The 15,204-nt window shown below is 38.5% G+C and overlaps 1 protein-coding gene across 1 annotated transcript; it reads right to left on the bottom strand.

Annotated features, from left to right (window-relative positions):
- Positions 1–1,481: 1,481 nt before the first annotated feature.
- Positions 1,482–14,450, bottom strand: mettl14 (methyltransferase 14, N6-adenosine-methyltransferase non-catalytic subunit). The gene is made up of 11 exons (XM_057844717.1): positions 14,239–14,450; positions 13,824–13,912; positions 9,604–9,691; positions 9,345–9,422; positions 8,810–8,897; positions 8,644–8,734; positions 8,146–8,287; positions 7,736–7,828; positions 6,430–6,546; positions 3,813–4,023; positions 1,482–3,723 (listed from the first exon to the last, which is right to left on the bottom strand). The coding sequence occupies exons 1-11, from the start codon at positions 14,302–14,304 to the stop codon at positions 3,416–3,418; spliced, it is 1,371 nt and encodes a 456-aa protein (XP_057700700.1). The 5' UTR covers positions 14,305–14,450; the 3' UTR covers positions 1,482–3,415.
- Between the last annotated feature and the right edge of the window lie 754 nt (positions 14,451–15,204).

Below are 15,204 nucleotides of genomic sequence, written 5' to 3'. Positions count from 1 at the left end.
GAAAAATTAATAAAAGTCCTGCATGTAAACTAAAGTCAGGTCATAGTTCCCATTCATGTGGTACTGTAAATCCATATTTTGAATAAGTACTGGCCAAGGGTGGTGAATAAAAGTAGGAGACCTTTCTAACTACTCCCATACTCAACTCATACTGACTAATAATCTACTTTGGACTGGGGCTTCGTGCAAAATCTCTCCTCGTGGGGCATCAGTCATGATGAGAAAAGTGAGGGCTCAGCCCAGAACTACACGGCAGGAGCTGGTTAATGACCTGAAGAGAGGTAGATGCACAGTTTCAAAGGCTACTGTCAGTCAACACTAAGGTGCAATGGTTTAATATCATGCATTGCTCAGCTGGTTCCCCTGTTGAAGCCAGTAAATGTGAAGGCCCGTCTGAAGTTTGCCAAGGACCATCTGAATGATGCAGAGGGGTCATGAGAGACCAAAGTAGAACTTTTTGGTGCAAACTTTACTTGCCCCTCAGTCAGAGACTTGAATACGAGTCGTGGCATGATCTTCCAATATGACAATGATCCGAAGCACACAGCCAAGCTGACCATGGAGTGGCTGCATAAAAGGCAAAGCAAGGTTCTGGAGTGGCCTAACCAGTCTCCAGACCTCAATCTAATAGAAAATCTTTGGATGGAGCTGAACCTTCGTGTTTCTCAACGACAGCCAGGAAACCTGACAAATCTAGAGAAGATTTGTGTGGAGCAATGGGCCAAAATCCCTGTTTCCATATGTGAAAACCTGGTGATGAACAACAGAAGGCGTCTGACCTCTGTAATTGCAAGCAAGGGGTTCTGCACTAAATATTAGCTCGGATTTTCTCAGGGGTACAAATACTTATGAACCCCAATAAATTACAAAAACAACAAACAGTGCAATTACTTCTGTTCCTCACTGCATACAGTATGTATATTACTGTATATATGGTCTGGTCCTTTGTGTTGTTTTTCTACCTTGATTTCCAATTCGGATTTCAGCTATTTTTAGGATTTTAGTAACGTCTCTGTGAGATGATTTGAAATAAGATTAAAAATAATTCAGATAGACATTAGTCATAACCACCGGTGTGTTGTAACGTTACATTTACTTGAGTAACTTTCGGAGAAAAATATTATTCTAGGAGTGGTTTTAGTAAGCCATACTTTTTACTTTTTTGAGTAGATTTGTGGAGAAGAAACACTACTCTAATGCTGCTACTTTGGGCTACACTAGTCGTTACATTGTCCTCTTTATTCTACATACATTACTGTATTAAATAGATTTTTTTTTTTTTTGCCAGAGACGCCAACAGTGGCTCAAACAGTTTAGCCAATGAGACGTCGCAACAATAATGACAAGATTCCATTATACTAATCAGACTCAAGTTTGCCATTCTATGATCACACCATCTTGTTCAAACACGTACCACTTTAAAGCACTGTAAAAAATTAGGTATCTGACATAGTGCATCGCCGTCAACATTCGAAAGCCCAGATTTTAATCTCTCTCCCAGTTTTTATTTGGCACAGATTGACCACAGAAAACCAGAGATATGATCTTTTAGTTTCATAATAGGAAATGTTTTCTCCAATGGACAGCACTCATGCTCTTTGGACGAGTAATGCTTCATTTCTGTAGATGTTTTCTTTTACCGGAATTCAAAGTTGTTTTTTTGTATTTCTTTAGCTTAATGCAGTAATGCAATATGTTATAGCACAGTAAAATAATAACAGCTCATATTTATAATTGTGTGCTAAGAAAAAAATACCATTGTACAAAAATCTAGCGTCTTAAGCGTTACAATGTTACTCATGACTTCTTTTCTGACATGAATTCTTTACACCAAGTATTTTTTTTACTTGCACTTGTGTACATTTTTTTACTTTTGGATTTTTTTTGTCAAATAACAGTACTTTTACTTTATAGTAAAAAACTTTGGCTACGCTACCCACCTCTGGGCATAACATAGTTGCTCAAGTCATTTCTATATCAATAATTGAAAGATGACTTTGGTAATTATGTTTTGGATAGTGAGTGTTTTAGTGGCTTCTACTTTTAATCAAGTTTATTTTATAAATTACTGTTCAGCTGTATTTAATTTTGAAGGAAAATGCATTTCGTGTGACTCATTTACAATGGCTTCCAATCATATATTCAAATACAATTTGAATTTTATGTGTTATACATTTGAAATAATTCAGTGCAGTTTTGTTTTCCCTATTGAGGGATTATCAACCTAAATCACTGCTTCTGTGCATGCTGCAAACAGAAATTGCTGTCAACATGTCTAGCTGTGCTGTCAGATACATGAACCTTTAGACAAAAACAATAAAAAAAAAATTAAAAAAAAAGTTTTATTGAATACCATCAACCTTTTGGGGCTAAGAGAATACATATTTACAAGCCATGAAAAGAATCCACTGGAACAAACAAATGATAAAAAAAGGCTAGACAACATCATACTGGGTAAGCTTTAACTATGAAGCCAAACATCTATCAAAAGCATCACTTATTTTGTCAACATCGAAGAATGCTGAAATTTTGGCAATTTCACCTCGTCATTCATCCACTCGCATTTTAAGTTTTCTGTAGCCATGATGCGTATGTATAATCCCTCTATATTCACAGGAAAGAGTATTTTGGTAGTATTTGAGTAAATTTATGGGTGAACACATGAATACTTGAGCCAAACATTGAACTACAGTTCCTTTACTGTATTTCAATGTTTATCATCCTGGTGAAACTTGAGCAAAATCCTTTTGTAAAATTGCATTAGGCTACGTTCACACTGAAGGTAAACCCTCATATGCTGACATGTTCATGCAGTATGAACAGTCTGAATTTTTTTATACTTGGCTATAATTTCAATATGTATCCGATCCGTACAAATCCAGACTATATGCCATTAACAAGTGAAATTCTGTTCCACAAAACAGACATGTGAATAAGCAATGATGGATAAAATCATTTAAAAATAAATTTTTGCTTCTTAATAGCAGTAACACTAACTTACTTAAGGCTTTAAAAAAAATGTTAGCACGGTTAGCATAAAATTAGAAATTGCCACTAAAGTGTGACAGTTGAGACCTCCTGTAGGGACCAAATTTCACACTGCGAGTTGCCCGATTTTGCAATACGAACAGCTACACGAAAATATTCAAACAAAAAAAATCCGAAATGGGGATTACACCCTGTGGTGGGAACGTAGCCTTAGTGTCTCTAAATGATGGGTTAGAGGGCTTTGAGAAAACAACACTGCTGGTGGCCAAACACTTGAGTGGGGTTTGACAAGAATACGCTGCTTGTGTATTGGAGCACATTCAATTTTTCTGTGTCCAAAATGTCAGGGATGGTCAAAGGGTTCTTATCAGTAGCAACTTGTGAACAGTCAAGGAAAAAAATGACCATTTGGGTAAGCATTCTCTCGCTAGCGTGGGGGAAAACCCCTGTGTGGTCCTCCCCGACCCCGGAAGCCGCCTCTGTCCCCGCGGAAGTTTGGCCTATTTCTTTCCCGACCTCGCTCTCCACCTCTCCCCACATTCGGACCACTACGCCCCCCTCTTGGTGCTCCGCCACCACGGTCGGACTTCATCTTTGAAGGCGGCGATTTGGGCCGCAGTCGCTCTATTTCTTCAGTGCAACCGGAGAGGTAAGAATCGGGCAGAGCGAAATGAGCTGCGTAGGTCTCTGGGTTGAAGTTACTGTTGGTGAGTGTGGGACCAACTGTCAGCCATCCTTTAAGGTGAGACATAAGCCAGTTACAAATGTAAACAAACCAAGCAAAACAAGAAGAAAAATGATGCGTAAACAAACATCTGTCACACCCGGTCTGATTGTAGAGTCTCGTCCAAAAAGGTGTAGCCTCCTGCGGCCTAAACAGAAGTGCTCGATGATGTGAAAGATCTCGACAGGCTTCTCAACATTTCCCATCTCGGGCTCCTCCGTGATAATCAAGTCAATGTCCACGTTGGCATGGATGAAATCGCCATCTCTACTTCTCCGCACCGTTCCTTTGATTCCCATTAGACAGTGTTCCTGGAGAGAAGCATGTTACATTTTGGTTGAGTTTTTAGGTTGAGCTATGTTAAAAGATACATACACTGCAGTAAAAAAAGTAGTTTCCCACATTTTATTTAGTCTTTTAGTTGCACATTTGTAGCATTTAAATATTTTAGATCATCAAACAAATTATATGTTGCACTGAGAAATCCGAGTCATGCCCAACTGTCAGAGAACCAGGAAATGTGCACATAGTGTCGGCCTACTATTGACAGTCAATCGTCACAAAGTGACAAAACAGGGTAAAATTCGGGTTCAGAAATGCTAACGGATTTCTCTGAAAATACAGTGGGGAGAACAAGTATTTGATACACTGCCAATGGGTTTTCCCATTGACTGTGTATCAAATACTTGTTCTCCCCACTGTAAGTAGAAGCCATTAATAAATGTGCCTATCTTTTGCTGACTTCAGTAGAAATAATGAGAGAGACATCTTTGCTCCTAGGGCTTCTGAGATGAGTGGTAGTGGAGCAAGCAGAAAGTGTGCATGTACTTGCATGATAAGGCGTGCTGTAATGTCAGATAATCACCGGTTTCAAGTCTGCTTGTTTGTCTTACATATCGGATTGCAATCAAATCATAAACCACATAGTTAAAGCTAAAACACATTTTTTTGTCTGAAGTCAAGTCAGACTGAACCTTTTTCAGGTCAATCAGGTTTACGTAAATTATTTAGTTTTGTTAAACTGCACAATAACGAGGAAGAATTTTCCATTATTTTCTTGGAGACAATGAGTTAACATACATTTCCTTAGTATCAAAGTACCATTTTCTTTGAACTACATGACTTGGGTCAATCATTTTGGGTAACTTTTCACAAGGTTTTGACAGTACTCTGCTGGAATCGTGGCTCCATTCGTCCCAACAGAACCGGTGTAACTGAGTCAGGATTGTCGGTCGCCTTGCTCGTGCACACCTTTTCAGATCTGCTGACAAATTTCCGATGGGACTCAGATCAGGGCTTTGTGTTGGAAACTCCTAGACATTTGACTTTGTTATCATCAAGGCACTTTTTAACTATTTTGGCAGTATGCTCAGGGTCATTGTCTATTTGGAAGACCATTTGCGCCCAGGTTTTAGCTTCCTGGCTGACATATTGAGATGTTGCCTAATCTCCATGTGATGTTTTCCTCATTTCTTCTATTTTATAAAGCGCTCCAGCTCCTGCCATTGCAAAATAGCTCCACAATGTGATGCTGCCACATTCATTATGTCCAAACAGTTTCGCTTCAGTTTGATCAGACCACAGGATATGTCTCCAGAAGTTAAGATCTTCGTATTGGTGTATTTTTAGTAACTGTAATCCGACTTATATGTGTTTTTTTTAATTTTTTTTTTTTTTTTTAAAGGGGTAATGGCTTCATTCTGAATGAGCGAACTTTAAGCCGATACCTGTGCATGACTTGTTTAACTGTGGATAATGACACTTTCCTACCATCTTCACCGAGCATCTTCACAAGGTCTTTTCTATGTGCTTTTCTGGGACTGATATGCACATTTCGGACAAAAACATTTTCATCTTTGGGACCCATAGCCCGTCTCCTTCCTGAGTGGTGAGATAGCTGAACATTCCCATGACGTTTATACTTGCGTATAATTGTTTGAACCGATGAACAAGGCACCTTCAAGCATCTGTAATTTGTACCCAAAGATAAGCAAGACTTCTGGAGCTCAAATTCTCCCTGATTTCTTGGCTTATTTTTATTTTCTAAATTTCCCAGGATTCAAAACAAGTAAGCAAACTGTTTAGGGTGTGGACTTAAATACATCCCAAGGTGTGCCGTCAATTAACTTATCTGACGCTTCCAAAACATCATCTAGACTGGCCCATGTTCTTTAAAGACAAAGTACTTTTTGTGTATGTCAACTTATGACCTTGACAATAATACAAAATTCTCTGGGAAATGTTTCTCTCATTACAGTAATCCTGACTGACCTGAAACAGGACAGGTTTAGTCCGATTAAACTAGACAAAATGAAATGTGTTTTTGCACAGTTCACGTAAACCTCTGGCTTCAACTGTAGATGCCAAATTTCATCTACATGAGACACCAATTTTGACCTGTGCTTTGCATGACATAGAGTGGAGGGGGGTGGGGCGAGTCCTGGACAAGGTTATCTTTAAATCAGACTGTGTATGGTAAATATATAGTTGTGTGTCATATTAGTTATGAAAACAAATTGTTAACTAACATTGTCTGTAGTTCTTAACATTGTTCTTTCAATGAACAAAGAAAAAGTTGGCAACACGCCATTTCATAAACAAAGCATGTCTTCTGGGAATAACATCCATGGCTCATCGCCAAAGTCTACCTGAATGCATTGAGTGGAATGCGTTAGCTTTCAAAATCAAATGGACACTGTCATTTGCATTTTCTGTACCTTGGTCCTCTGAAAAACTGCCTTTGGGTCCAATGCCTTTGTCTTGCCTGGGTTATTCTTGTTGGTCTTAATCCAGCAGATGTCTTCACTGCGCCTGAAGCCCCATTTCCGCAAACACTAAAATCATTGTGGTGAAGGTATGATGTGGTCAAGATCAATATTCGAGACTCAATACAAAATCCATTGTTCACTTTTAAGTTTTAATGCTAAAAGGAGATTGATTGTTTATTAAGTATCGCTAGAGCATACCAGTCGACTTTTTTAGAGTTTTAACTCCTGATCAAAAGTCCTAATGCTTCTACTACAGCTCCAAAATAATATATTTACTCTTACTTCAAACCTGCACAGTTGTCATGATCCATTAAGCAGGCTGAATGATTGTGGTGTTTGAAGAGTATTTGTTCTTACACTCTCTGCTTGAAGAACAGTTGGAATTACAGTATATGAATGTGATGGGAAACAGAATGATACATGCTACATCACATGACACTTGCTCAGTTTCCAGATACAAATTGAGGAGCAGCAACTAGTTGTGTTTAGTAGTTGTATGACATCTCAAATCACCACAAAGTGCCAAAAGTTGCTCCAAACCCAGAAAAATTAATTACGTAAGGCTGTTCAAGACATTTGTGTGTTCTTCAGATCATTGTTATTTGTTTAGCCAAGTAAGGCAAGAGGAGGGAAACATTTGTCATTTACAATTCCGACCAGGAGGCAATTTTGGGTTTAGGTCTTTAGGGTTCAGTGTCTTGCCCCAGGACACTTCGACAGCAGACCGTCAGCGGTGTAAATTGAACCATGGACCTTTCAGTCAGCAATACACTCGCTCTGCCAAATGGGTCACACTCAAAATCTACAAAGATAAGGAGGTTACACCATCATTCTAGTAGCAAAATATATCAACCTCAATTGTGCTGTGCACAATACACCTATTTTGTATATATCTTGCTTATTTTTAAGCCTTCTATCTTGTATTAATTTTTAGGCCTCCTTTTTTTAACTTTAGTACTTTTCCACTGTAAAGGAGAAGCTTCCCCAGTCTCATTGTACATCTATATATGCACAACAAAAAGCCATTCTGATTCTGATCAAGGAGGATTAACAAGTCCATAATGTGTGGAGCCCTTCTGCAAGTCCCCAAGAAGATTTAAGTATAGATTCTTCAAATAACGGAGTCAATCTGACTCACACAAACAAGTGTGTTATCACATGTGACACAAAATAAAAGAAAGAATAACAATAGGAAAAGAAGCATTTCTTATGCACTTGCGAAACGTGCGTAGATGACAATGAAGGGTGGAGTTACCATCCTTCCCAAGTCCAGGCCTTCCCCCGAGCCGCACCAGAGAAAGACGAAAGACCGGTGGGAGGAGATCTCTTCAATCTCCAGCTTCATGATCTATCAAACGCAGGAAAGGAAATTTGTGAATGCCATGTTCAACCAAAAGCAGGGCACCAATGGACAGCATAACATTTACATGCACATCAATGTTAACGTGCATATTTTTGGCATGTGGAACATACACACTCCACAAAGGATGGCCACGATTTGACCAGAAAGGACTGAAAGATGAGTGCATGTTGCCCTCTACTGGATAAAGAGAGCAGCTGGGAAACACATCCAGTACATATTCTATCATTTGACCAGTACCGCTGTTCCAGCGAAGGTGCTCTCATGCTGTAGACATTTTCACGGTTTTACCCATGCAAACTTACATCATCCCAGGTCCAGAAGCGCTCTGTGTGGCTGATGCCTGATTCTCTGTAATATTCCTCTAAAGGGGGTTCAAGTAGGATGACATCAAATTCGCTTTTTAAATCCTGCAGGTCAAAGTGTTCAGGATCCGCCTGCAGGTACCTGATGACGACAAATACATAGACGCTTGTATGTTAAGATTTGTATTGCAGTGGAACCTATGAGAACAATCAACAAACCTATCTTGACAAAAGTGAATTACCATCTTAAGGGCATTATCATCTCTAGAGAACCCATTGTTTCAAGGAACCACCTTGTACGTTAATTTAAAAGAAAAAAATATTGCAGTTTAAAGATGTCTATCAGACAAGTAAAAATTTCAGTAATAATGTATTGGTCCATCTTATTAATCATGAAATCATCATAATCATCGAGAAAATCATCAGATTTATGAGGAATTTCACTAGTAGAGTTCAAATTTACATTCAAATGTAATTGAACATGGTTGCTTAGTATACATGGGAGGGGTGTTGGTCGTGGAGATAAGTTCGTCTTTCAGTCGGATCAGTTCTCGTAGTTTGGGGTACTCCTCAAACCGATCAGCCAATCCTGCAACCGCCGAAAATAGAGTTAAATTTTAGGCAATCATACACACCAAAATTCACTCTAACAAAACGCACTCACCAACATCTCGAATGAAGTTCTGTGGCCTGTGTCCCGTGTCGACAAAGTGCTGACAGTAATCATTGTGAGGGTTCAAACTCTGTGTACCCTGAAAGTAAATAAAATGGATTGTACACGTTGTCTAGAAAGATATAGCACGTGAAAATTGTGATGGAAAATTTTCTATTTCATAAACACTGTTAGACAACATTCTCTGTGGTTCTTGCATTGACGTCCAACCCATTGTTAATCAGCGATATGAAGTATTTTATTTCCTCGTTTAGTGACAGAATACTGGCAACTCAATCAGCATGACTATAGTTTATCCGGAAACCAGCGATTCACTTTTTCCGCATACTGTTAAACTATAGCTTCATTAAAAAATGTAATTAATTTTTTTTCTTCCACAAAAGTTGTACACACCACCACATAATCACAGCATGAAAAGGTTTCGAGGATATTTTTCTGCAAATGTATTCAAAGTTAAAAAAGAAAAGAAAAAAAAAAAAACAAGTACAACTGATATAGTTTATGCACCAAAAGGTTATGTTCTAACCTTAAGAAAAGTACTTGAGTCCTTGTAGACTTCCTCGTATGGGTTGCTTTCTTCAGGCAGTGGCACCTCCACCTCATCCTGACACAGAACAACAGAATAATTTGTCCATTAAGTATTCCTAAGATCCATAAAAAAACAACAATGTAACCCAGAGAAACAGTTTTCATGGGCAAAATGAGGTGAAATGACAACAACAGCCTAATTGCTGGTAATTGTAATTTGTGCTGTTTTAGAATATGCTGCTGTCACCAACACTTACTTTTTGTTCCTCCGCATCTTCCTCAGTGTCATCGCCTTCTGTCGGAGCCTTTTTCTTGGAAGGAGGTGCGGAATCATCCAAAGAGGCCCTGCAATTCACAAACACCAACTAGAACCTGTCCACAAAATGGCAAAATCAGGCTTTTCCTGGCATTATATATTTGGATACTGCAGTGCACGCCTGATGCCAGGACATTATTAACAGTTATTATCTAACCAACCTTGAACTACATTATGTAGGCTAGTATTAATTTTCTACTGTAATTGTGACTTTTCTATTCAGAAAGCACTGAAAAATCAGGAGCGTCAACATACAGTACTTATTCCAAAGCTATACTAATTGATTAAGATTGCATTAAAACATCGATTGAAATAGTTAAAGCCCAATGGACTTCAATAGGGAAAAAAAGACCATTAATCTTCTACGTCACACTTCCTGTATTTCAATACCGAGTCCTTTCTCAGGTGAATTTTTTCTGAATGCCCTGGAAATTAAGTGGCAGTGTTTGTCGCATTACATAAGCTCTTTAAGTGACAAAAAGGTGTTAGTAGTATATGTTGACGGAAAATTCTAAAGCGCAATTAGCTCGCTTTTGTTGGTCACAAGAAGTTTGCACTGACCAAACTGACATGACAGCTACAGTCTGGGTCCCCCCAGGATTAATAAATCTAAATTCAAGACTTTTAAGATCTTTTTTTAATGCCATTTCAACTGAAATTAATACTTTTCTCGCACCCATTATTTAAATCATATTGAATTATATTAAATTAATAAAGCACTGAACATCAAATTTAACCTCAATTACTAAATGTGTTTGACAAAAGAATGCACATATATTGAAGATACAATTAAAACACATTTAAAGAAACATTATAAAGTAAGTAAGTATAAAGAATTTTTTTAAACACACACACGCACACAATAATTATAGACAAAAAGTGAGGAGGACAGGACTCAGACCAGCCATCTTCTGTAACAGGCTAGCCGTTAGTGCACCTGCCAAGACCCCAGTGAACATGGCTAACTCTCGAGTTAAAACGGCGAAATTCACATTCATTCGAAAGGCAAACTGAAATGTTTAAGCAGGTCCACTGCCTTCGCATGACCCATAAACTGCAACCTAAAGTATCTGGATGTAACTTGAGCCCCTATCACATACTCCAAAACAACGGGAATATCGCGGGACTTAACCATGCAACAGTTGTGTGTGAAAACAATTTCCCTGTCGACTGACATGGGAAGCAGTGTGCGTGAAAGCAGGCGTTAAATTCCCGGCTCACAGCAGATGGCTGATGACTTAAATATCATAGCGGCGGCCGATGTAACTTCCTCCCTCTTCACAGTAAGAGGAAAAGCGGTAAACAAACATCGCAATTATAAACATAGCAAGCTGGAATTATTTACGATTATTACGTCGGGCCGGGCCAGGCTTCTTTCTCGCTAACTTTTTTAAATAACTATATATTAACGATGTATGAATGATAAACTAAGGAATACTTGTTATAAAATAAATAATTTGGATTAAAAAAAAGAAGGCACTGTATGGTCATTGCAGAGCCAGAGCGTGCCTATCCGCCCTTTTTAATCTTCCCCTCTGCGAGTCCGCAAAACCACATCTGTTTATTTATATTTAACAAACTTTTCCAGCGTTATTTCGTTGTGTAAATAAATTTATAATGATCATAAAAATATGTGGTCTATTTAAACATTAAGAAAATGTGCGGTTTTTTTCTGCCAACTGAGAATTCGTTATAAAAGACAGGCTTTTATGCAGACATTGTCACAAATGTTATCACACAAAACGCGGGTCGGGCTTTAATACCCGCGACCACTTCGGGTCGGGCTGGACTTTTTAGGCCCGATTTTACCTCTATCTCAAAGTCTTGATGAGCTTAAATTGGCTGCAGTTACGAAGTCGGGAATGCTTCCTCCGGAAAAAAAACACGATTTGATCAACATTATGTTTAACAAACTTTTCCAGAGTTATTTCATTGTTTAAATGCATTTATAATGGTCATAAAAATATGTAGACTATTTAAACATTGAGAAAATGTGCGTTTTTTTCCTGCCAACTGAAAATTCGTTACAAAAGACAGTTAAGACATCGGGAACGCTCCCTCTGGAACAAAACGCAATATGACCAACATTGTGACAGCTGATGCTGACCAAAAATGACGTAATATCCGAAACAGATCACCAATGGACTCATTTGAAGTATATGAATGGTGGTCTGTTTTGGTGTTCAGTATCCACAATACTTCTGCCTGCAGGGTTTTCGCTCCACCGACAAAACGGACGCATTCTTGAAAATTAAGACCATGCACGGTGAAAAAATTCCAGACTTACAACAGCTAATTTAATACTTTTAATACCGGAAAACTAAATTCAATGCTTTTTTAATACTTTTAATAACCCGCGGGTACCCTGTACAGTGGTATGAAAACATATCTGAACCTTTTGGAATTCCTCACATTTCTGCATAAAATCACCATCAAATGTTATCTGATCTTTGTTCAAATCAAAGATGTAAAAACAGTGTCTGCTTTAACTAAAACCACTCAAACATTTATATGTTTTCATATTTCAAAGAGGATAGCATGCAAACAATGTCAGACTGGGGGAAAAATAAGTGAACCCTCTGCCTAAGGAGACTTAAAGAGCAATTGAAACCAATTTTTACCAAACAATTTAAGTCCGGTGTGTGCCCAATCACTGATGAGTGGTTTAAAGCTGCCCTGCCCACCATAAAACACACACCTGGTAAGAATTGTCTTGATGAGAAGCATTGTCTGATATGCATCATGGCTCGGTCAAAAGATTTGCCTGAAGACCTGCGATCAAGGATTGTTGATTTGTATAAAGCTGGGAAAGGATATAAAACCATCTCTAAAAGTCAGGATGTTCATCAATCGACAGTCAGAGAAGTTGTCTACAAATGGAGAGTTTCGCACTGTTGCTTTTTTTTCAAGGAGTGGCCGTCCACCAAAGATGACGCCAAGAGTTCAGCGAAGAATATTCAGAGAGGTAAAACGGAACCCCAGAGTGCCTGTAAAAGACTTACAGAAATCACTGGCACAGACCAATATCTCTGTGAACACATCAACTACATGTAAAACAATGACCAAGAATGGTGTTCATGGGAGGGCTCCACGGAGGAACCCACTGCTGTCTAAAAAAAACATTGTTGCTCGTTGCCCTTTTTGCGAACTTAATGTTCGCAAAAAGGCACTTGGAAACTCCGCAGACGTTTTGGCAAAATATTTTGTGGACTGATGAAACCAAAGTTGAATTGTTTGGGAGTAACACACAACGTCATGTGTGGAGGAAAAAATGGAACAGCTCACCAACATCAACACATCATCCCCACTGTGAAGCATGGTGGAGGAAGCATCATGATTTTGGGCTGCTTTGCTGCGTCAGGGCCTGGACAACATGCCGTCATTAATGGAAGAATAAATTCAAAAGTTTATCAGGATGTTTTGCAGGAAAACCTGAGGCTGTCTGTCAGACAGTTGAAGCAAAAAGGAGGATGGGTGCTGCAACAAGACAATGATCCAAAACACAGAAGTAAATCAACTTCAGAATGGTTTCAGAAGAACAAAATAGACGTTCTGAAGTGGCCAAATCAAAGTTCAGGCTTGAACCCATTGAGATGCAGTGGCATGACCTAAAGACAGCGATTCATGCCAGACATCTCAGGAATCTGGCTGAACTACAACGGTTTTGTAAGAAAGAATGGGCCAAGATTAGTCCTGATCAATGTGCCAGACTAATCTGCAGCTACAGGAAGTGTCTGGTTGAAATTATTGCTGCCAAAGAGGGGGTGAGTGATGGTTCACATACTTATTTTTCCCTCTTCAGTCATTAATTGCATACTATACCATAAATGTTTGGGTGGTTTGAGTAAAACCAGACACTGTTTTTTTTTTTCCTTTGTGTGATTTTGACAAAGAGCAGTACACATTTGATGGTGATTATATGCAGAAATGTGAGAAACTCCAAAAGGTTCAGATACTCTTCATACCTATGTAGATAGGTACTTATAAACCCTTTTGGGGACAGTGGTCTCCACAGTGGACGGCTATAATATTTCTGATCATGCCAACTATGACAAAAACAATAAAAAACGCTGATTTAGGTTATTATAATTTATGCATGACAGAGTTCATTTTGAGGGGACATTTTAGCTATGCTGCTACTCGATGGATTTGCAATCTTACCTGCATGTTTCTCTTGTCTCTTCTATTTCTTTAAGTTCTTCTTTACTGTTAAGCACAGCCCCAATGCTGTCTGCACTCTCAGCTCCCAACTATTGAGAAAGTATGAATCATTTGTCCACGTTCGGTGAGCAAAAAACACAAGTGAACATATGTCAAAATCTTACTACTAAAATGTATACATTTAAAATGACATGTTCTCAACGCACCACCATTATTTACATTGTGACTCGTCCTACCACACGTTTCAGTGCTCTGCACATCGCAGAGCTTGCATTATTGGGAGGAATATATTCCAATTTCCCTAATCAACGCAATGTTCTATCAGAACAATTATTTTAGCACTTAATCGATGCCAAAATGATATCGATGCGTTAGCTACTTTGCTAACAATGGTACCTGATATTAGCATACTTGCCTGTTGAGCTAACAGCTGCCGCCTGAGTTTTTGTCGCTCACGGATTTCCTGCAGACGACTGTTCATTTCGTCAATTTTATTTTTGTTTTCTACACTAAAGCAATAGAATACACATTTAACTCATCTGAGCGTTAACAAAAACAGTGAATTGCTAGCTATTAAAGAACTAGCCAACGTTTGCGCTACGGGTCAACTCTTGTGGAAGCGCTCAATATATTCACAAGGGCTTTTCATCAGAATAGCGGGGCTTTGTTGTTTATTTAACGTATCAAAAACCCTCAAACATTTTACATCATGTTTAATGAATTAACTTTTCGCCGTAATGTAAAACACATCGCTCTTGTGCATGGACCAATGAAGCTGTATTGACAACACTAAAACATCTATTGCCAGAACCGCCAACTCAAATGTGTTTTCACACTAAAGTGAGAAAAATAAGCGTCCACATGTAGGCGTAATGTAACTGGGTGCCGATGTTCGCAGCCGGATTTTCTCCTCCAATCACAAATTACGCTTCTTTTTCGTAGCCAAAGACGTCACGCACAGATATACAGAGATGTTTTGTTTTGTTAAGATAGTTTACTCACTATAAGTTGCAAGTCGCATATGGTCATATATTTGTATTTATTAGTACCACGGGTCATCATACTACAAAGACGAACCTATTAAAGGAAAAAAGAAAAAAATGATGGGAAAAAAAGCGTAGTTTAACATTTTCCACCATATTAATCACTACAGCCGAGCTACTTTTACATTTTTGAAGGAAACCAACACCAAAATTTTTCTTTAAATAATCATTTGGGTAACAGAAATTATCCTTGATCATGGAGCAGCGGCTATTGCAAACAGTTTCTTAGTTAAATTATGTAAAATTCATATATAACTTGTGTTTATCTGAGAACGTGAGAGGTATCTTGTTAAAACCTGATAATAACATTGATTTAAAATTTAATTCACTAGCTGAGT

Source organism: Corythoichthys intestinalis, chromosome 8 (assembly GCF_030265065.1).
Source record: "Corythoichthys intestinalis isolate RoL2023-P3 chromosome 8, ASM3026506v1, whole genome shotgun sequence".
Taxonomy (NCBI): domain Eukaryota; kingdom Metazoa; phylum Chordata; class Actinopteri; order Syngnathiformes; family Syngnathidae; genus Corythoichthys; species Corythoichthys intestinalis.
Note: the sequence above shows the minus strand (reverse complement) of the source record. Positions and strands in the feature narration are given on the sequence as shown.